The sequence below is a fragment of the Microtus oregoni genome, unplaced genomic scaffold, assembly GCF_018167655.1.
Source record: "Microtus oregoni isolate MIOR12 unplaced genomic scaffold, Mior012 000008F_ref0000371, whole genome shotgun sequence".
Lineage (NCBI taxonomy): Eukaryota > Metazoa > Chordata > Mammalia > Rodentia > Cricetidae > Microtus > Microtus oregoni.
Genome location: NW_024543067.1, coordinates 55,413,340 through 55,437,989, shown reverse-complemented (window position 1 = coordinate 55,437,989; position 24,650 = coordinate 55,413,340). Strand labels below are relative to the sequence as shown.

Sequence of the window (24,650 nt, the reverse complement as noted above, 5' to 3'; positions counted from 1 at the left end):
TTGACAACTTCCGTTTTGACAATGTTACAGCACTTCTTGCTAAAGTCCAAATGAGCTGCAGGCCATGGTAAATAGAGTTGTGGAAGTAAGTGAAAATCTTGGTATGAAAGTAAACATCGAAGAGACTGAGATACAACACCTGGGAAGAGCACACATGTATTTTAACATTGTAATAAAGAATCAGAAACTTAAACAAACAGTCAAGTTTGTCTATTTGGGAGGTATCTTCAGTTCAGAGGCGGGAACTATTTCAGACATCAAGAGGCAGACACGGATGTGAGGACTGCTTTCCAGGGACTCAGAAAGGTTTGGTCAGCAAGAGACATAACAACAACAACAACAACAAACTTACAAGTATATGAGACACTTGTCTTGAGCTGCCTTCTTTACTACTCTGAAACCGGGACAAAGAACACTCCTCAAAACAACATCTGAATATGTTTGAGATGACACGTCTCAGGATGATTCTAGGTTTCACATAAAGAGATAGCCTATGCAATGGTGACATTAAGAAGCATCTCCATCTACAGAATCAGGTAAACTATAGGATATAGCAACAGTGCCCGAGATACTTCAGTTGTGTTGAGAGAATGAGTGATGGTAGATATCCAAGGACAGTACTGCTTGGAGGCGTGCACAAGATAAGGTGAAGAGGAAGGCCCCCAAAACACTAGATAGACAGCAAAAAGGAAGACTGTGGAACCCTTGGGTATGACAATAACACAAACATCTAGGACTTCCCAGGCTAGGAACAACTGAAGAACCACCATAAACAGGCTGCCCATGCATGCCTAAGCATTGCCGGGTCATAAAGGATGATGATGGCTGAGGTGTTCTATGCAGCTAGGACTAAGCCAGACCAGAAGCAAACAAGAAATTGTCATGGCTAGTTCTATGTCATTCTGACACTAGTTAGTTTGATCTGAGAAGTAGAAACCTTAACTGGGTAAAGGAGACCATTAAAATTAGGCTACAAGAAAGCCTGTAGGCCATGTTCTTGATAAGTGATTGGTATGGGAATGCTTAGTCCATTGTGGGTGGTGCTCTCAATCCCCAGGCTAGTGGTGCTTGGTTCTATGAGAAAGTAACCTGAGCAAGCCTGAGGAACAAGCCATTAATCTGCAGTCTTCCATGTCCCTGAATCAGCTCCTGCCTCCAGTTTCTTCCCTGTTTGAATTCTTGCCTTGATGGTTTTCAGTGATGAACTGTGATATGGATATATATGTGAAATAAACTCAAGTTTATTTCCTCCCCAAAGTTGCTTTTGATCATGGTGTTTTATCAAAGCAATGGGAACCTGAAGGCAGGCATGAAGAAATGACAGACACACAGACACACACTCAGAAAAGTCAGCTGTGCTCTCACCATTCTAATATATCGGCATGGGCTACACAAGAGTCTCAGTGTGTTTATAAGATATGGTTCAGAGGGAGACATTGTCTAGTCTCTGTAGGAGCAATTGCTGTCTTGATTGTGATGAGCTGGGGTTTTCTCTAACAGTCTTGGTCTTAAGGAGAAGCTTTTTGGTGACAGTTGGTAGCTGCACTTACCTATGCCTATAAGGATAGGTTTTAGAATGAAGTGTGGAATTCTACCTTGCTGAGGATGAAACTTCATTGTGCTTTTAAATCTGTATGGGACATTGTAGACATGAAATTCATTAACTATGTTCTGTTCTCAAATATTGGCCCGTTAATACATCATTCATCTGAGTCACAAGGCCATTAGGCAGAAATAAATAGAAAGACACAGAGGCAGTCCCTTAGTTGAGAATCATTGCCTGGGAATAATAGACCACAACTCTGCCTTATTCTTGATGCATTTTTTTCTCTTGCAGTAGTTCTCCTGGATTGTATTTAGTATCTCTTGTTTGTGGCAGAATTCTAATATTTAAATATTCTATTGCTTATCAATTATCAAAATTATCAAGGATAATTCAAACATGTATTTTCTCATAATACTTATATATTAAATGCATTAATAAATATTTGGTAACAAAATGCATAGTTTTAGCTTATTCAGTACCCATGAATATAAAGAAAAGCTGGATTCTATTTTGTGCCTCTAGCAAGAAAATTCAAATTACATATACATAAACCTTGCAAATAGATCCAAGCAATAAAATGAAACATTCATATTTACACAGGTTTTACATTAGCATACACTCATATCACATAGCATATATGTACATATAAGGCTGGGTAAACATTTGTGGGTAACTTTGTATAGTAAAAAGAAATCAGTTGTAAAAAAAGACATGAAAAAATCTTCAAACTATGAAGATGAGATAAACTGACAAGACTTTGATATATCTGTGTTCTGGGTTTTAAGTTGATCACAAAGCCGACAATGTTTTGCATCTGTAATAAGACAAATGTTGTTGCAGATTCCATATATTCATGTTCAAATGCTCATGATTGGTAAAGCTGTTGCTATGACTCTGTGCACCATATATCAGGTAGGACAATTAAAACATTATGTTAGTTAGAAGTGTCTGGCTCCTTTGTTTCTTTTTGTTAAAGCATTTTTATTAATTATTTCAAAAGTACATAACATGTTTTGATCAACTTCATTGCCTTACTCAATCTTCTCCCAGATCTTACTCACCCAACTTTTGTGTCCTCATTAAAAAATAAAACAAAACCCTGAGCCCCATTTGTACTGTCTATATAGTTTTAGAGATGTGACCATTCATGGAAACATGTTAGACAAACCAGGGACCACAGCCTCAAGGAAAGCTAACTCTCCTTCTCCTAGAAGCAATCAATAACCAATAGTTCCTGAGGCAGTGGTGGTATTCTGTGACCATCTGTTCCCTTCATGTTGAGAATTTGTCCTGATTGAGCTTGTGCAGGTCTTGTGCATGATATCACAAGTGGTGTGATTTTATGTGCACAGCTGTACTATTGTGTCTGGCAAATACTATAGTCCTCCAGCAATGCTGACTCTTATGTTTCTTCCATCTGCTTTTATGCAGTATTTCTTAGGGAAAGGTAGGCGTGACAGGGGGAGGAACCTTCCAAGCCATGGAAGACAGAACAATGGAACATAATCACTTTAATGGGTTGAGAAATGGGAGGACAAGGAAAAGGAGGGAATATGAGGAGAGATAACACAAAGACTTTCTGAAAAGAATCATTTAAAAAACCTCTACTGCAGAAGATCCCTAAAGTGTAAGCATATACACATAAGCTTATTCTCTTAACACAACTTGTTTCCAAGATTTAAATCTCAGAGAAATCAGAAAAAAACAACAGTGGCTTGTTATCTGAAATAGGACACACAAAAAAAGGAAATAACTGGCTTACAAGAATTGAGAAGCTGTCCTTGAAAGAAATGAAAAAAATGCAGGACATTTTGAGAAGGAAAAATTTTTTCATGAGAATTTTTTTTCATATAACTTCTTTAGAGCAAGCTTGACATCTTTATTTCTCAGGCTGTAGATCAATGGGTTCAGCATCGGAACAACAATAGTATAAAATACAGAGGACACTTTCCCTTGGTCCATGGAGCTGACTGATGATGGCTGTAAGTACATGAATGCAGCAGATCCAAAGAAGACAGCGACAGCTGACATGTGTGAGCTGCAGGTGCTGAAGGCTTTGGACCTGCCCTCAGTGGATTTAATCCTGAGGATGCTGGCAATAATGAAGATGTAAGAGCTCAGGATACTCAGTGTAGGGAAAAGGATATTAAAAGCACTAAAACACAGAACTACAACTTCATTGATAAAAATGCTGGAGCAAGAGAGCTCCAAGAGTGGAAAAAGATCACAGAAGTAATGGTTTATTACATAAGCCTTACAAAAATGCACTCTTAGCATGCAGACTGTGTGAGCAGTGGCACCAATGAAACCCATACCATACACCCCAAATATCATCCAGAAACAGACTTGATAGGACATCATAGCATTGTAAAGCAATGGGTTACAGATGGCAACATAACGGTCATAAGCCATTGCAGCCAACATATGACATTCTGATATAACAAAAATGAGAAAGAAATAAAGTTGAGTCATGCACTCAGGGTAGGAGATGATGTTCTTCACTGTTACAAAATTCACCAGCATTTTGGGGGTAATGACAGTGGAATGACAGAGGTCAATGAAGGACAGACTGCTGAGGAAGAAGTACATGGGGGTGTGGAGATGGGAACTGAGCAGGATCAGAGTGATCATGCCCAGGTTCCCCACCATCGTTACTGCATAGATTCCAAGGAAGAGGAAGAAGAGAAACAGCTGTAGTTCTGGTGCATCTGTCAATCCAGCAAGGATGAACACAGTGACTGTGGAGTGGTTTCCAGTTCTCATTTCTTTTGGAGATTCTCTGTAGGAAAGAAAAAAAAGGTAAGATAAGCAATACCTGTCCTATCACATAATAAGGTGAGAAAACGAGTTCAAACTTTTTCACACATGTATCTCCAAGTTTCATGGCTACACTCTTATTAGTTTAGGTATTAAAGGTTCAAAAGTATAATACTCAGAAATAGATAAATATAAAATATACCAATCACTGTTCATGATCTACATTAGGAGAATACAATAGTACCCATTCCGTGAACAACCAAAGAGAGAGCTGATGGTTTAAATGGAGTTTTCTAAGAACTTTTCAAGCCTAATTTCAAATTCTCACAATCTATGTACAGATAGAATGCTTTCCCATGTTACAATCATAGCAACTCACAAACACATTAGTAATAACTATACACTGGATTTCAATGGATCAAAGACTTTTCATGAGTAGCAAACAACATAGCCTGTATCCTATACACACTTATTTTACATTGCAACAGAGGGTCAAGTTATGGCAACCAGGAAGAAAAATGAAAGAAAAGTCATCTTAGTTGAACAGTCAGTAGGGAATCAAATCACCTTTATATGTAAATGAACTTATCTTTTATACAATTTTTTAAAAAAAATTCTCTGAGAAAGAATTACTGAAAATAATTTCTGGTTTTCAAAAAGTGGGACCCAAGATCAATGGAAAAACTAACCAGCCACTGTGGAAATCACTGTAGAGAAATGGGAAATAATGGAGCAAAAAGATTAAGCAGGAGTGGGAATGGAAGGGCAGGATGGAGGAGGGAGTTAAACAGGAATGAAAGACTAGGAGTAAAGACTTCATGTTCTGGCTTTGTGGGAGCCTAGCCAGTTTGGATGTTCACCTTCCTAGACCAGGATGGATGGGGGAGGACTTTGGACTTTCCACAGGGCAGGGAACCCTGACTGCTCTTCAGACTTGAGAGGGAGGGGGAGAGGAGTGGGGGGAGGGGGAGGAGTGGGAGGCTGGGAGGAGGCGGAAATTTTTTTTCTCAATAAAAAAAAATAAAAATAAAAATAAAATGCGCTAGGCGGGGCAAAAAAAAAAAAGTCATATGGAGCACTAGAGCACTGGACTGAGCTCCCAAAGTCCCAATGAGGAACAGAAGGAGGGAGAACATGAGCAAAGAAGTCAGGACCACAAGGGGTGCACCCACCCACGGAGACAGTGGGGCTGATCTATTGGAGCTCACCAAGGCCAGCTGGACTGTGACTGAAAAAGCGTGGGATAAAACCGGACTCTCTGAATATGGCGGACAATGAGGGCTGCTGAGAAGCCAAGGACAAAGGCATGGGATTTTGATTCTACTTCATGTTCTGGCTTTGTGGGAACCTAGCCAGTTTGGATGTTCACCTTCCTAGACATGGACGGTGGGGGGCGGACCTTGGACTTTCCACAGGGCAGGGAACCCTGACTGCTCTTCAGACTGGAGAGGGAGGGGGAGAGGAGTGGGGGGAGGGGGAGAGGAGTGGGGGGAGGGGGAAGAGTGGGAGGCTGGGAGGAGGCGGAAATTTTTTTCTCAATAAAAAAAATAAATAAAAAATAATAATAAAAGGAAAAAAATTGTTAAAACTAAAGCAGGATATATAATGCAATGATTAATATTAATCATAAAAATAATATGATACAAAATTGCTTTTCAAATCCTTCTGGATTTCTGGGTGTGTCATCAAAGTATGCTACGCTACAGGTTAGGTTAACTGAGGGGGAAAAGCACTCCATATTTGGGTGGTACCACTTCATGCACTGAGTCCTAGACTGAATTATTGCAGAAAGGTGAACTGCACACAATTATTCCTCTCTCTTCTTGGCTGTGGACAGAACAGGACTAGCGGCCCTTGAGGGCTTGCTTCCACAACTTCCGTGCTAAACCACTAAAGGGTGAGCTGCAGGAGCTCACTGCTCATTTTACAGTTTGCCAGATTTTCTATTGGATTTAATTTTGAACAACGTTTAACTGTTGTACTTTTATTGTCTATGCTTAGCTCTTGTCTAGGAAAAGTGACCAAAGTTTACTTGCAAGTACACAAAACGATTGTGTGTTTCTTGCTGGGATTATTATTTTTGCTGTGTTGTATACAGTACTGGTCATGGTTTTTATTGCTCATGTGCTGGTGGCAGAATTTTTTCTTGCAAATCAAAGTCTAAACTATTTCATTTTTCCCTAAATTATAAAATAACCTTAATTGATCTTCAAAAAAAATTGTAAGAAGTTCATTGAAATGTATAGATTTTGGATCTGGTTTATTTATTGTGTGATGTTTTTACTTACAAGGTCTTAACAATAAAACTTATATATGTAAAAAAAATAAAATAAAAAGTCATATGGGAACCTACTACTGGAGAAGCCTTCTAAAATGTATACATATACACATGTAAGAGTAATCTAGGTGGAGTTACCATATATTGAAAAGTAGCACGTACTGGCCTGGAAGATTTGCCCCTAACAGTTAGTTTGCACTGTGTTAGAAAGACCTATGGACATTTCTGGGGGATGAGAGTAATCACTAATCTTAATCAGCTTTGAACCTTGCAAGGAACAATAATGATTGGCCTGGTGTAGAGGGCAAAAGGCCTTGTGCACACAGGTAAGCACTGGAGAAGGCAGGAAAGTTAAACACACAGCGTATCTCCTCAATGGAGTGGAGAGGCATAGCTGATCTTTCTGGAATGCTAGGAAAGATGTAGTTTTAACAACCTGGCGACCCTTTGTTGACTGATGAGACAGGATCTGCCTGTATCTCCCAGACTTTTCATTTTTACCCATCCATGACCTTTTCCTCTAAATTCTGAGCATTGTTTTTACCCCATAAACCCATTCTTATTACTAAGGTCCCTTGTGCTTTACAACAGCCTAGGTGACTTCTATGCTATCTTAGGGCCAGGCCAATCCTGATAACCACAGGCTTTATTTTTATCCCAGTCAAGATTCTTAGACCCAAATCTTGGGCACTATCTTTGAGTATCAGCAGTACCATTCTTACGAAACAAGCCAGATATACTTTGTAAGGAAACTCAATGTAAATTAGTCTCAAATTTTTGTGCACTTGATACTGAATTAATGGTTATCTGAATACTTTTTTTTTAAAAAAAAATTGTGCCGTGCTTAAATATGGCTAAAGTAATATGATCTTGGCCAGACTCTTGAAGTCTTGGTCCAGCACCAGTTTCAGTAAAATTGGACTAAGCTGAGTTTAATTCTTGTATTTTCATGGATCGTTTTCCCCTGCCTGTTGTAAAGTTTGATTGGAATCACCACAGCCTGGCAACATAAACTCACTAGTGTAATAATGACACAAATGTTATGAGAACAATAAATTGGATTTGAGGACTGACTGCTCTGCAAGAAAGAAACCATAACCAGTATCAATATAGGAACCAGGAATCTGTAGCCAGACAAGTCATTGTCCCTAGGAGATAATCTACTACTGTTCTTTCGCTAAATTGACATAGTAATAAATTGACTCGTAATGGCTTATCTTTGTACCCATGCATTTGTTCATCTCTTAATCCTTATACATGCTTCTTTTTACATTCGATGGCAAGTTGCACATGATCCACAACTGAATAATAATGGGAGAATGAGATGAGCATGCCTACATCTAAGTGGGATGTGTACCTCATACTCTTCCTTCAAATGCTCAAGGATCATTGTGAAAATGGGACCGATAAACCTCTATAAATTACACATTAAAAGTATTTCTCTGTACAACAGGATAGTGCTAATGAAAACTCACAGTGGTTGTGATGGGGTGTACAGGGCCTGTACATAATCAAACCAGATAAAATCAAATCATGGAGGAGGGAGTTGGTTAGGAATTCTCACCCCTAGGTGAGGAGCTATTGGCAATTTACTGCTGCTAGTGAAAGGAGAGTCAGTTTTGTTTTTTTAAAAGTGATATAGCTCCTCAGAGGGTGTCCATATGCAGTAGACGGTCCTTTATCCAGGAACATGGTGACAGCACTATGTGAACTCAAAAGTATTTTAAAAGAACACATGATTATCTATGAAAACATACATATGAGTAACAACATTAAGACTGATGAGGCTATATTTTGTAATATATAGGTATGTACATATATGTATACAATTATAGTTAAAATATGAAGGTCATGAATTTCAAGGAGAGTATGGGAGGTTCTGGATGAAGGAAAGAGAAGAAGAGAATCACAATGTTGTAATTATATGATAATTTAAAAAAAATTAAAAAATTGAATAAAATCAAGACAAAACCAAGAAGCTCAGTCGTAGAGTATTTGCCTGTTGTTTTCAAGGACCTATACTTGATTATTACTACTAAAAATAAGTAAATTAAAACAAATTTTTAATGTAATAGAATAAATGAAGAGTTGATGAGGCAAAATGTGTAGAACATTGAACATATGATACAATTTTCACATTCACTGCCCCTTCCTCCCTCCTCTCTTCACCCCCAGACAACCTCTACTGCATAACAGTTGTCCTAACACCCCTTGGATTCATTTTACAGATTACTGGAGCATCAGAAATCATAGGAATGGTTTAAGGTGAGAATGTTAGTTTGCTAATGGTATTGCTGAAGTGTGATTAATATGCAATGGTCTATATGTATTTAATCAAATACAGTTTGATCAATTTTCACACACACACACCAATGATGTTGTAAACATAATCAGAGAAATCAATACATCTTTCACTAATCAACATTTTCTTTTATCACATTGTGATTCTTGATTGATTGTTTCATCAAGATGATTAATATTGTGTGTACTGTATTTTGAGTGTACAATTCCATATTGCTTATAGGTAACCCAATTAACGTTAGTAAAAACTTACAAATGTTGAATATATCCAAACTGTCTCTTGAAATTTCTGTCCTCGGCTCAACTACAGTCTTAAGCTCCTAAACTAAGGCGACCCACCCAGAGCGGTGAGTGCCTGCCAGCCGGGCAGGTCTCAGGGTCCCCTGTAAGGGAGCCGGGCACCTCCAGCTCCGGCGCCAGGCTTCCTGTGCGCTCCTGGATACCACCCCCCCCCACTTGCTCCATTCATCCTGTTGGCCCTGGATCATTGGGCTACCAGTGGCCCTGTTTAGTTGCTGAGGAATCCCATTAAGACGGGTGCTGAGGAATCCCATCTGGACGGGAACGGTTCCTGCTTCTACACTGAAGAGATATACCCTGAGAGTCAATCACAGCAAAGACTGGACCAAGAGACCAGGCCTCTCCTGGCTCCATTTGAAGGAAGAGATGGGAAGGCGCCAATACAAGAATTCCTCCAACAATCTGAAAGGCAACATGACACCACCAGAAACCAGGGATCCCGAAATAAGAAGAATTGTACACCCTACTCCTGAAGAAATAGAAGAAATCGACTCAAAAGTGAACTATATGAAAATAATAGAGGACCTTAAACAGGAGGTGAAAAACTGCCATAAACAATTAGAGATTACAAACAAAAAGGTAGAGGAAATGAATAAATCGCTCAAAGACACGCAAGAAAACCAAGAGAAACAAGAAAAACCAATCAAACAGGTTAGGGAAGCGGTTCAAGACATGAAGAATGAAATGGAAGCAATGAAGAAAGCACAAACCGAGGGAAGAATGGAGATGGAAAATCTGGGTAAACGAACAGGAATGACAGAAACAAGTACTAACAACAGATTACAAGAGACAGAAGAGAGACTATCAGACACTGAAGATACCATAGAGAAAATAAACACACTGATCAAAGAAAACAGCAAAACCAACAAATTCTCATCACAAAACATTCAGGAAATTTTGGACACAATAAAAAGACCAAACCTAAGAATAATTGCAGTAGAAGAAGGAGAAGAAGTGCAGCTCAACGGTACAGAAAATATACTTAATAAAATTATAGAAGAAAACTTTCCCAACCTGAAGAAAGAGGTACCTATGAAGGTTCAAGAAGCATACAGAACACTAAATAGGCTGGATAAAAAAAAAAAAAAAAACATCCCCTCGCCAGATAATAATCAAAACACAAAATATACAGAATAAAGAAAGAATATTAAGAGCCGCAAAGGAAAAAGGCCAAGTTACTTATAAAGGTAAACCTATCAGACTTACACCTGACTTCTCTATGGAAACCATGAAAGCCAGAAGGTCCTGGATAGATGTACTGCAAAAACTAAGAGATCATGGATGCAAGCCCAGACTACTATATCCAGCCAAGCTTTCGTTCACTATAAATGGAGAAAACAAAATTTTCCAGGATAAAAACAAATTCAAACAATACGTAGCCACAAATCCAGCCTTACAGAAAATTATAGAAGGAAAATCACTAACCAAGGAGTCCAACAATGCCCACAATAACTCAGTCATCTAGAGACCTTTCACCAGCGCAACTCAAAGAAGGGAAACACACAAACCCTACTACTAAAAAAGAGACCGGAGTTAACAACCACTGGTCATTAATATCACTTAATGTCAATGGGCTCAACTCACCTATAAAAAGGCACAGGCTAAGGGATTGGATACGAAAACAGGATCCAACGTTCTGCTGTCTACAAGAAACACACCTTAACCACAAAGACAGGCACCTACTCAGAGTAAAGGGCTGGGAAAAGGCTTATCAAGCAAATGGACCTAAGAAACAAGCAGGTGTGGCCATACTAATTTCTAACAAAGTTGACTTCAAACTTAAATCAATCAGAAGAGATGGAGAGGGACATTTTATACTCATAACAGGAACAATTCATCAGGATGCACTCTCAATCCTGAATATCTATGCCCCGAATATAAAAGCGCTCACGTATGTAAAAGAAACATTACTAAAACTCAAGGCAGCCATCAAACCACACACACTAATAGTGGGAGACTTCAACACTCCTCTCTCACCAATGGACAGGTCAATCAAACAGAAACCTAACAGAGAAATTAGAGAATTAATGGAGGTAATGAAGCAAATGGACTTAACAGACATCTATAGATTATTCCACCCGAAGAGGAAAGAATATACCTTCTTCTCTGCAGCTCATGGAACCTTCTCGAAAATTGACCACATACTCGGTAACAAAGCTAACTTACACAGTTACAAAAATATATTAGTAACCACCTGTGTCTTATCAGATCACCATGGATTAAAGTTAGAATTCAACAACAATGCTACCCCCAGAAAGCCTACAAACTCATGGAAACTGAACAGTCAACTTCTGAACCATACCTGGATTAAGGAAGAAATAAAGAAAGAAATTAAAGTCTTCCTTGAATTCAATGAAAATAAAGAAACAACATACTCGAACTTATGGGACACTATGAAAGCAGTGCTAAGAGGAAAGTTCATCGCACTAAGTGCCCACTTAAAGAAAACAGAGAAAGCACATATTGAAGACTTAACAGCCCACCTGAAAGCTCTAGAAAAAAAAGAAGCAGACTCACCTAGGAGGAGTAGAAGATTGGAAATAATCAAACTGAGGGCTGAAATCAACAAAATAGAAACACAGAAAACCATCCAAAGAATCAATGAAACAAAAAGCTGGTTCCTGGAGAAAATCAACAAGATTGATAAACCCCTATCCAAACTAATCAAACGGCAGAGAGATAATACGCAAATTAATAAGATCAGAAATGAAAAGGGGGACATAACCACAGACACAGAGGAAATTCAGAGAATCATCAGATCATATTACAAAAGCCTGTATAACACAAAACTGGAAAATGTAAAAGAAATGGACACTTTTTTAGATAAATACCATATACCAAAGTTACACCAGGACCAGGTGAACAATCTAAACAGACCTGTTGGTCGCGAAGAATTAGAAGCTGTTATCAAAAACCTCCCTACCAAAAAAAGCCCAGGACCAGATGGTTTCAATGCGGAATTCTACCAGAACTTCCAAGAAGAGCTAATACCCATACTCTTTAATGTATTCCACAATATAGAAACAGAAGGGTCATTACCAAACTCCTTTTATGAAGCCACAATTACTCTGATACCAAAACCACACAAAGACCCAACCAAGAAAGAAAATTACAGGCCTATCTCACTCATGAATATCGACGCAAAAATTCTCAATAAAATACTGGCAAACCGAATCCAAGAACACATGAGGAAAATTATCCATTATGATCAAGTAGGCTTCATTCCTACGATGCAGGGCTGGTTCAACATACGAAAATCTATCAATGTAATCCAGCATATAAATAAACTGAAAGAAAATAACCATATGATCATCTCATTAGATGCTGAAAAAGCATTCGACAAAATTCAACATCCATTTATGTTAAAAGTCTTGGAGAGATTAGGGATACAAGGGTCATACCTAAATATAATAAAAGCTATATACAGCAAGCTGACAGCTAACATCAAATTAAACGGAGAGAAACTCAAAGCCATACCGCTTAACTCAGGAACACGACAAGGATGTCCACTCTCTCCATACCTCTTCAATATAGTACTTGAAGTTCTAGCAATAGCAATAAGACAACATAATGGGATCAAGGGGATTCGAATTGGAAAGGAAGAAGTTAAACTTTCGTTATTCGCAGATGATATGATAGTGTACATAAGCGACCCCCAAAACTCCACCAAAGAACTTTTACAGCTGATAAACAGCTTTAGTAATGTGGCAGGATACAAGATCAACTCCAAAAAATCAGTCGCCCTCTTATACACAAAGGATAGGGAAGCAGAGAGGGAAATCAGAGAAGCTTCACCATTCACGATAGCCACAAACAGCATTAAATATCTTGGGGTAAATCTAACCAAGGAAGTGAAAGATCTATTTGACAAGAACTTTAAGGCATTGAAGAAAGAAATTGAAGAGGATACCAAAAAATGGATGGATCTACCTTGCTCTTGGGTTGGGAGGATCAACATAGTAAAAATGGCAATTCTACCTAAGGCAATTTATAGATTCAATGCAATCCCCATCAAGATCCCATCAAAATTCTTCACAGATCTGGAGAGGACAATAATCAACTTTATATGGAAAAACAAAAAACCCAGGTTAGCCAAAACAATCCTATACAATAAAGGAACTTCTGGAGGCATTACCATCCCTGACTTCAAACTCTATTACAGAGCTACAGTAATGAAAACAGTGTGGTACTGGCATAAAAACAGAGAAGTCAACCAATGGAATCGGATAGAAGACCCGGATTTTAACCCACAAACCTATGAACACCTCATTTTTGATAAAGGAGCTAAAAGTATACAATGGAAGAAAGAAAGCATCTTCAACAAATGGTGCTGGCACAACTGGATGTCAACCTGTAGAAGAATGAAAATAGATCCACATCTTTCACCGTGCACAAAACTCAAGTCCAAATGGATTAAAGACCTCAATATCAGCCCAAACACACTGAAAAGGATAGAAGAGAAAGTGGGAAATACCCTACAACAGATGGGCACAGGAGATCGCTTCCTATGTATAACCCCAGAAGCACAGACCTTAAGAGCAACATTGAATAAATGGGACCTACTAAAACTGAGAAGCTTCTGCAAAGCAAAGGACACTGTCACTAAGACACAAAGGCAACCTACTGACTGGGAGAAGATCTTCACCAACCCCTCAACAGACAAAGGTCTGATCTCCAAAATATATAGAGAACTCAAGAAACTAGACTTTAAAATGCTAATTAACCCAATTAAAAAATGGGGCACTGATCTGAACAGAGAATTCTCAACAGAAGAAGTTCAAATGGCCAAAAGACACTTAAGGTCATGCTCAACTTCCCTAGCAATCAGGGAAATGCAAATCAAAACAACTTTGCGATATCATCTTACACCTGTGAGAATGGCTAAAGTCAAAAACACCAACGATAACCTTTGCTGGAGAGGTTGTGGAGGAAGGGGTACCCTCATCCATTGCTGGTGGGAATGCAATCTTGTGCAACCACTATGGAAGTCAGTGTTTCGGTTTCTTAGGAAATTCGGGATCAACCTACCCCTGGACCCAGCAATACCACTCTTGGGAATATACCCAAGAGATGCCCTATCATATGACAAAAGCATTTGTTCAACTATGTTCATAGCAGTATTATTTGTAATAGCCAGAACCTGGAAACAACCTAGATGCCCTTCAATGGAAGAATGGATGAAGAAAGTATGGAATATATACACGCTAGAGTACTAAGCTGCGGTAAAAAACAATGACTTCTCGAATTTTGCATGCAAATGGATGGAAATAGAAAACACTATCCTGAGTGAGGTATCCCAGACCCAAAAAGATGAACATGGGATGTACTCACTCATAATTGGTTTTTAACCATAAATAAGGGTCACAGAGTCTACAATAGGTGAATCTAAAGAAGCTAAGTAAGAAGGGGAACCCAAGGAAAAACATATAGTTATCCTCTTGGCTAAGGGAAGTAGACAAAATTGCCGGGGAGAAAATTGGGATCTTGGGGTGGGGTGGGTTGCGGGTAAGGGGAGATGGGGAGAGAAAAGTTAGAAGGGAAGGAGGTCGGGCCTTGGGAAAGCAGGAGGATTGGGATAAAGGAAGGTTGGATAGGGGAGCACGGAACCACAATTCTTAGTTAAGGGAACCACTTTAGGTTTGGCAAGAGACCTGACCCTAGAGGGGCTCCCAGGTGCCCAAGCTGAGGTCCCCAGTTAGTTCCTTGGGCAATTGAGAATAAGGAACCTGAAATGACCCTATCCTTGAGCAATACTGACGAATATCTTGCATATCATCATAGAACCTTCATCTGGTGATGGATGGAGATAGAGACAGAGACCCACACTGGAGCACTGGACTGAGCTCCCAAAGTCCCAATGAGGAGCAGAAGGAGGGAGAACATGAGCAAAGAAGTCGGGACCACGAGGGATGCACCCACCCACTGAGACAGTGGAGCTGATCTATTGAGAGCTCACCAAGACCGGCTGGACTGTGACTGAAAAAGCATGGGATAAAACTGGACTCTCTGAACATGGCGAACTATGAGGGCTGATGAGACGCAAAGGACAATGGCACGGGGGTCTGATCCTACGTAATGTGATGGCTTTGTGGGAGCCCAGCCAGTTTGGATGTTCACCTTCCTAGATATGGATGGAGGTGGGAGGTCCTAGGTCTTACCACAGGGCAGAAAACCCTGACTGCTCTTTGGACTGGAGAGGGAGGGGGAAAGGAGTGGGGGGAGGGGGAGAAGGGTGGGAGGAGGGGGCGTAGGGGGGGAGGAGTGGGAGGCAAATGGGAGGCTGGGAGGAGGTGGAAACTTGTTTTTTTTTCTCCTTTTCTCAATAAAAAAAAAAAAAGAAAAAAAGAAAAGCAGATGAAAAAAAAAGAAATTTCTGTCCTCTCATAATCATTACTATGTTTTCTGCTTCAGTGAATTAGACTTACCCTATATACGCAGAAGCATTCAGTACTTTTCCTTTAATGACTGGCTTATTCCACTTAGCATGGTATCTTTCAGATTTATTCATGTGTTTGGAACCTGGAATATGAGTCACACTAAAACAACAATTTTCATGTGAAAAAATGGATTTCCAAATTTTAAAATATACTAGTAATTCAAAGTGATTTATTAGAAGAAATGCTGTTTCTAAGCAAAATGATAGTAATATACAATGAACAGCACCTGATGAATTGTGTTTAGTTTCTGAGTATATTTTGTGATAGGGCTTATAAATTATAATTATGTACTATAATCCAAGAATATTTAAAAGTATCCTACACTTAGTATTATATAACTAGTAAAACAATTAAGATTGTGTTTATCATGCCATTTTTTCAGAAAAGTACTGTAGTTTTTGAGATTCATTTTGTTATTAATATCACAATCTCTCACCAGTAAGCACACCTGTAAGAAGCATTAGCTTTAATGCATGAGAAATATTTTAAATTGCCATTTATGAAATTTCTATCATGTCTTGAGAACAGGGTTCATGGAGATCCTCCAACATTCTGGTCATGGAACATGCTAGAGCACATGAAACTCACATACTCACTTTCTCTCTACTTGGAAACCAGGTGAGCTTTAGAACAAAAGGATCCCTTCAATGAAATGGTGCTTGAGGCTGGTGGTGACGGAAGTCCACAGCAAAATCCTCCAGCTCTTCTTTACTTATGAGATGACAATGAAAATTCATATTCTGAGTAGTTTTTATGAACATGAAAAATCCATTGCTGTGATTCTCCTCACAGCTTCCTAAGGTCTTACAAATCTTTTACAAAGATTTTAAAGTATAAGAGCTGTCATCAAGTATGTTGAAGAAAGTCCTTCTAGATTCCCTCTCCTTAGGATGAGCTATTAGATACTTGCAATTAGGGTTTCCTTTATATGTTACTCTAATCCCTTGGGTTCAATTCTCTGTGTTTTCAAATTGTAGAAATCATTATATTAAGGGCTAGAAACTAAGATCCAGCAGGCATTGTTGTAAAAATCTTTTTATTAGCTTTATTTGTTCATTCATTCATTCATTCATTCACTCACTCATTCATTCACTCATTCATTCATTCATTCAGTGTGTGTGTGTGGGTGGGGGCATGATACAATATACATGTAAACGTCAGAGCACCGTTTGTGGCAGGCTGTATTTTCCTTACAACATGAAGTTACCGGGGTCAAATTAGCCTCAACAGCAGGCAATTTTAACCACTGAGCAATCTCTCTGGTGTGTTAGAAATCTTTATGACAGTCCTTCTCAATTAAAAACAAACCAAAAAATTTGAGGTCATGATGTCAATATTGTCCTGCTATTTTAAGGCTTTTATAAACAAATAATAATTTGCAATTGTTATTATGGTTTATTTTTATGTTATATTACCATTTTAAAGACAACTTGATATTTAATGTTAATAAAGGCGATGGGGACAAACAGGTCTTAAGTAACTTTGGAAGTGAGTAGAGATTGGAGAATTAAATATAAAATAAATTTTATAATCATTTCTAAGGGTGTGTGTGTGTGTGTGTGTGTGAGTGTGATATTCTGAAAACACTGCTCTTTCAACGACATGGTTGATAAGTAATTGGACAGTGGATAGTGACAACCATATTCCTTGAAATGAAATGTAATGAAATTAATAAGTTAGCAATGAGAATTTCAAAAGTGATCCATATTTGATTAAAAAGAATAGGAAACTGTTGTGTGAACAATATACAGATGATTGTATATAAAATATATATGCAAATTCAGATAATGTAAATATATCTTTATATGAGAATTTATAAATGCACACATAATTCCTAGTTTAGAAATCAGAAGCAATGATGCCAAAGTAGCAAGGAACACACCCAGTTCCTGTGGGTAAACCAGGAGTACAATACTTTTCTCCGATAATCATCTAGAGGGACTTGGAGAAAAACACATTAGTGTATAATAGTAATTCTGGCCATGGTAATTATAAGGTCTTTTAGAACACCTTCAAATGCCACAAGAACCAGAATGCAAAATCAAAATGGTTAGAGGTCAACCACCCCCCACAAAAAATGGTTGGAGGATTTCAAAGGGTTCCAGGCATGATGATAGAAGGGTGTTTCCCATAGCCAAAGAGGAAACATGATTAGCAACAAAACAAATACACTAGTAGTGGAATATAAATTAAAATATAAATATATTCATACACTTACATTGATTTAAATAAGTTAAAAATAAATTAATGGTATTCAATGACAAACAGCAAAAAGGATTTATACACATTTATATAAGTTTGATCATCTCAAATGAGTGACACATAACAATCGTCTATTCCATAAGGGTTATTTGTGCATCATCACTAAGACTCATAGGAAAATAGGTCTTCCATGTAACTAGACACTGAGCACAGTGTACTCTGTTCTTTGATGGTCACGCTGACTGCTGTCACATAGCATGCGCTACACATGTACTCATTATATTTACTTACAATTTGAATTACTCATCATTGTCAACCATATTTCACAACTATGTGTAGCTGCTCTGCCAATCCATCCTTGTCTTACCAACTCAATCTCATCACTTTTATAAACAACTCAATTACCCACGTTGTGAAATTTCATTACCAACTCTACCCGATGAGAACAACTTACTACATATACAGCCTTCAGCTCCATAAAAACTCCTAAAATCAAAACATCTATAATAATTCAATTAGAACCTCAAGTCTCAGGATACTCCTTCATAGCCATAGCAGTTGTATAATAAAACACAATTAGCATGCCATCCAAATAAATTTCAAAAACCTATTAACCTAAAAATGAACTCAACTAAACCTACAATCAAACAACCCATACACCTGCTAATAATGAAATCTAATCCCTCCACAGATAGGTGAGGTCTTTAATGCACATTACAAATACCACATTAAAGATATTAAATTAAAATGTAATTAGTAATTACTTCTACATAGAATTTAATTTGACTAATGACATGAAAAATTATTGCTGTATTTTAAATATAGAAACACTAATGACAAACATTTGAAGAAAAAAAAGCAACCATTACTCAAAATTATCAACCACTCTTTTATTTATCCCCAACTCCACCTAATATTTCAATGTGGTGAAAACTTTGGTTCCCTCTTTTGTTTTAGCCTCACCAGACAAAGTCTCACCAGTCCACTCCTAGCCATCTGACACAGTAACAGCGTTCTCATCAGTACTTGTGTTTGTCAACTGTTCACTGATCCTCACTATCTATGAGGGGGAAAAATGGCAACTGCCACATAAAGCAAGCCTGAAAGAAGCCTAAGCAAGTTGTGCGGGATGTCCTCTACCCTTGAAAACATAAAAAAAGGCACATTGTTTTTGTTCTTAGGGTTTAATTTCTGCATCACATCTCCACCGTGCTGATGGCAATATTAATAAGCGTCTGCCTTTAGACTTTTAAGTGACCAATAATTACTCTGGATACAGTGTGATGAGAACTGAACTTTTTTCTTACACACACACATACACACACACACACACGCACGCACACACAAACACATACAAAATTATTCTCCATCTAAACAGATATACTTCAGCATGCTCTTCTGCAACACTCTACAAACTATCTTAACTATCAAAACCATCACAGGCAGCTTAAACATAATTTAGAGGAGCCTGAGATGTAGAAAAACCAATGGGAATCTGAGATCTAAGTGGGAAAGAAAACACATTAGCAAAAATGAAGAATAGATACTTGTTCTTATTTACCCAGGAAAAGTTCAGGCAATGTTCCCATAGACCCACGATTTGAGTTGTTGATCCCCAACTAGTATCTCTATTTGGGAATTTTAGAAAAGTTGTAAGGTCAAGCCTAGCTGGAATCATTAAGTGAGTCCTTGAATTTGCATTACTCTGACCACTTTCTATTTGGCCTCTTCCTAGCTTACTCTGGCTTCTGGTCGTCTTGCTTCTGGTTGTCTTTAATGGAAAGTGCTTTGCTGTGCTGTTTTGAACCCAGGATGACTAGCTGAACTCTTTGAGACTAAGAAACAAAACAAGTCATTTCATTCTTCCACAGCAGCAGTAAAACAAACAAAAACACACAGCCAATATTTGTATATTTGTACAATATACAAATAAAGCAGTTAAATATATGATGGCGGTAATAATTCCTGTAAATCTGGATTGGATTCAGTCATTGAAATATATATTTCAGAATTACTATGGGAATTCACCTTTTAAAAATTAAATGCATTTCATCCTTTTATTTTGTACTTTTGAAGTTATATAAACTAGGTAATAATTTAATGAAATAATTGGCATTAAATAACTTAGTGAGCAAAATACCAAAACAAACCCAAGCAATAAAATTTGCACTATGTATCTCCATTCCAGATTTTAAGTTATATTACGGAACTATAATAATAAAAAGAGAATGATACTAACATAAAAACAGAGTCATTGAACAATGCATAGAATTGATGCTCCCATTAAATACACACTTACACATCTATCTGATTTTTGACAAAGAGGCCAATATGTATTAGAGAAAAGTTAGTATCTTTAGCAAATGGTGCTGGTTAAGCTGGATAGTTTTATGTAGAAGAATGAAACTCTACTCTAATGTCTTTCTGTATAAAACTCAACTCTAAATGGATTATGGACCTCAATATAAGCAATGATAGCATAACTCTAACAGAGGAGAAAGTAGGGAGTATGCTTTAACTTAACGACATAGGAAAGAACTTTCTGAACAGGTCCCTGATCATGCGTGCCAGAAGATTAACAATTAATAAATAATATCTTTGTTATAAACTGTTGGGATCAATGAGTCCTGGCCTTCAGCTACTTTTCCCTCCTAGAACCTTCTAATTAAAGTTACTAGAAGCTGTGCCTAGTTAGAGGATCAGAGGATGGGATTATCACCTGTTGACCATTGTCTGCAGTGTATTTAAGTCTACATGGTGTTATTAAAGTGGGGCTTTGGCATCAGTGTTAAAAGTTCTGCGTGTCGGTCTGTCTCTGCATCTGTATTCTCAACCTCCAGCCCCTTGCCCGATGCTCGCGAACTGGGGTCTAGCGCATAGAGCGCAGACAGGGGCCGCAGTGCGCGGCAATAAACAAAAAACTTGGGTTTAACAAAGAATATCATGAGTTTAGTTTAGAGGATGCTCACAGAATAGGAAAAATTCTAACATCTGACAGATGATTAATATTTAGAATATGTAAATAACTGTGCTGTGGAGTATACTGTGAAGATATGTCGCTATGATTGACTTAATAAATAAGCTGACTGGTCAGTAGCTGAACAGAATAAACTTAGGCAGGAAAGTCAACTGAGAATTCTGGGATGAAGAAGGACAGTGTCAGAAGACACCCAGCCAGATGTAGAGGGAGCAGAAGATGAAAGTGCCATGCTATTAAAGGTACCATCATGAGGCAGAGTGTAAATAAGGAGTATGGGTTAACTTAAAATGTAAGAACTAGATATTAATAAGCCTGAGTTATTGACTGAACATTTATAATTGATGTTAAACCTCAGAATTTGAGAGTGACTGTGGGCCAGGAAAACTCTGCCTATAGAGCTCAACAAATTAAATTGAAATAAGCCAACCAAACTTTAAAAATAAATGCCAAATTAAACACCTCGAAAGATGAAATACAACTGACCTAGATATATTTTTTAAAAGGGTTGAGCCATCAAAGAAATGCAAATTAAAATTCCTTCAGATTTTATCTCACTCTAGTTACAATGGCTAGGTAAAGAAAAATTGACAACAAATGCTGGCAGGCATGTGGAATATTGTAACACTTATACATTGCTGGTGGGAGTACAAAATGTTGTGCCACAATAAATGTGGAGGTTCTTTACAAAGCCAGAAATATATCCACCACATGATGTGGCTATACCACTCTTGGACATATAGCCATAGGATTTCATATCCTACTATAGAATTACTTGCTCTTCCATGTTTATTGATGCTCTATTTCTAATAGCTAGAATTGGAAATGGCCTAGATGTCCATTAACAGATGAATCAAGAATGAAAGCAAAGTACAGTTAAACAATGAAATATTATTCAGCTGTAAAGAAAGACTAAATCATGAAATTCTCTGGTAGATTCTGAATGCAATAACACAAATACAGAAAGGCAAATGTCTTACTTTTTTCTCATATGCAGATATTAGTTTTGAATCTTCAGATATGTGCAATTCATTTAGAATACCAAGAGATATTGAAGAATTCCTAGGAGCAGGAAGTGAAGAGAGAGAGGAGAGGGAAGTGGCCGCTTTTTTAAAGGGAGAGAGACCACGCCCCAATAGGCTGGTATCTCAGTGGCTATAGGCTGGAGGAGTGGGAGGACCTCCCGCAACACCTCCCTCTTTTGTTTAAATAAGAGAGTTCTAAACCTACTATGAAATTATATACAATAAGTACAAATATCCTATTCTAACTAGCTTAGGTCTTGTATAATAAATAACTTGGCCAAGTCATGAGAGAAAGTAACTACATTTATATAGTCTTCAACCCCATCGAAGATCTGAGAAGGGAAATAATGTTACCTGGGTAATTAGGAAGTTCAGTAAAACAACTTCCAAACCATGAAACAAATCACAGAGACAACTAGCTACCTGGGCAATCACCCAAAGTCACGTTAGCAGCGTTGAAGCAACCAACTTTGGCTAAGGCCTAACATAACTGACATACCATTTTCAAAGGCAAGCAACTTTTCCAAAACTATCTTACCCTGTCTTGGCAGGATATGACAGTCCTGTTTTATCCAAGTTTTTTCCCCTTTAAATAAATACCACCCTATTAATCATAATTCCAAACTGGTGTGGCATTGTTTGTGACTTACGCCTTCAATTTAGAACCCTACGGGACTTTGGAACTGAAGAGATGACTCTGTGGTTAAGAACACTTGTTACTCTTGTAGCAGAACCAGATTGGATTCCTCAAACCCATATCGTAGTTCACAACCACCCATAACTTCAGTATGAGAGGATCTGGCTTCCCATGGACACCAAGCATACATGCGTTGTATATATGTACATACAAGCAACACACTTACATAAAAATAAAATGAATAAATATAATTTTAAATATTAACAAAGAAACCTACCTCCTACTTTAGAAACTTTCACAAATCATGTATTAATTAAAATAGAATTCCCCTATAAATATGACTCTATTATACATCACAAATTAACAAATAAAAACCCAGTGACAAGGATAGGTTACATCTTTTGGAATTGTTATCCAGCTAATTCCCAAAGATCTTCAAACAGTAAAAGTCTGCCAAATTATAAATTCAGTTATTCCTGTTTGACTTGTCAAGACATACTCTTTGGAGCAACAGTACCATGAACATCATGGATGTAGTGAATCACTTTCCTATTGGATTTAACAATCATGCCACAAAATGAAACTCTTACCTGGTTGCATTATCAAGCTAAGAACGAACTTATGGCTAGACAGATCCTTGGCTTTGATAATGATAATATTTATTTATTTATTTATTTATTTAAGATTTCTGCCTCCTTCCCGCCACCGCCTCCCATTTCCCTTCCCCTCCCCAGATCAAGTGCCCCCCCCCCCCCCGATCAAGTCCCCTCCCTCATCAGCCCAAAAAGCAATCAGGGTTCCCTGACCTGTGGGAAGTCCAAGGACCACCCACCTCCATCCAGGTCTAGTAAGGTGAGCATCCAAACTGCCTAGGATCCCCCAAAGCCAGTACGTGTAGTAGGATCAAAAACGCATTGCCATTGTTCTTGAGTTCTCAGTAGTCCTCATTGTCCACTATGTTCAGCAAGTCCGGTTTTATCCCTTGCTTTTTCAGACCCAGGCCAGCTGGCCTTGGTGAGTTCCCAATAGAACATCCCCATTGTCTCAGAGTGTGGGGGCACCCCTCGCGGTCCTGAGTTCCTTGCTCGTGCTCTCTCTCCTTCTGCTCCTGATTTGAACCTTGAGATTTCATGATAATCTAATACTATTATTCTGCTACATTGGCATCAGCTCCAATTGTCTTATCATTAAACCATTATATTAAGCAAGCTTTCAATTTTCAGCAGAGAAACTTCTATATGTAGCAGATACTGATTAAAATAGAAACTCACAAGGTATGAGAATAAAGAGCCTGTTCACGTTTCAAAGGAATATATAAAACACACTCTGCCACTCTATCAAGGCTCAGAATTCCTTACAGGACACGGGGAAAAAATAGTAAAAGCCAGATGTGGTGACTACAAGAAAACTTTAACTTTTGGATATACCAGGGAAGCTGTGTTTGTAAGAACATGCACAAAACCCATGCAAACCGAGGCCAGCCCAAACCCTAGCACAGACAGGGGAGTAGGGATGAAGCTCTACCCCCAGTTGAGGGAATATTGGAAATTGATTGCTTCAGGGAGTCAGTTAACTGAAAGTGTAGTCCTGGTAAACAAACCATACCCCAATTAAACAGTCAACAAGCACAATTTGGTTTGATGTATTTTTAAAACAAATAAAAGGACAAGAGTTGGGTGCATAGGGAAAATAGTGGATCTGGCAATACAAAGGAGGATATCTTTAAAACATAAAAATTCTCAAATAACTAGTGTGTGTGTGTATGTGTGTGTGTGTGAAACTTTCAGTAGTTGGGCAGTATAATTCATAAAAAATTCCAGATAAGCAAGATTCTGAGGGCATAAAAAGTATGATCAAATATGTTTAGTCACCAAATAAGCAATTTTAGCTAAAGAACACATTCCATACATATAAAGCAAAGGGAACCATAAAATGATTTGATGGATTGAAAAATACATTTATAGATTTTACAGGTTACTCTCTATAGGCAAACTCTGGAATATTCAAGAATTATCTTGTCCAAGTATAAGAAGTTATTAATCCATTCCTACCTGAAACCACCCCTTTTCCCCCATCAAAACAATCACATAATAACAGTACTCTCATGTATGAACACACATTCTTGTCTCTGGATTCTTTCCTAAACAAAACCCCTAAATATGGTATATTTTTGTTATGGTGAATTTTCTT

The 24,650-nt window shown here is 38.0% G+C and overlaps 1 protein-coding gene across 1 annotated transcript; it reads right to left on the bottom strand.

Moving 5' to 3' along the window:
- Nucleotides 1-3,376: 3,376 nt before the first annotated feature.
- LOC121451613 (olfactory receptor 150-like) lies at nt 3,377-4,309 on the bottom strand. Its single transcript, XM_041657304.1, has one exon. The coding sequence runs from the start codon at nt 4,307-4,309 to the stop codon at nt 3,377-3,379; it is 933 nt and encodes a 310-aa protein (XP_041513238.1).
- Nucleotides 4,310-24,650: the final 20,341 nt, after the last annotated feature.

What these genes read in the sequence shown, in the direction of transcription:
- LOC121451613 (XM_041657304.1), bottom strand. Translation starts at nt 4,309, where the DNA reads ATGAGAACTGGAAACCACTCCACAGTCACTGTGTTCATCCTTGCTGGA.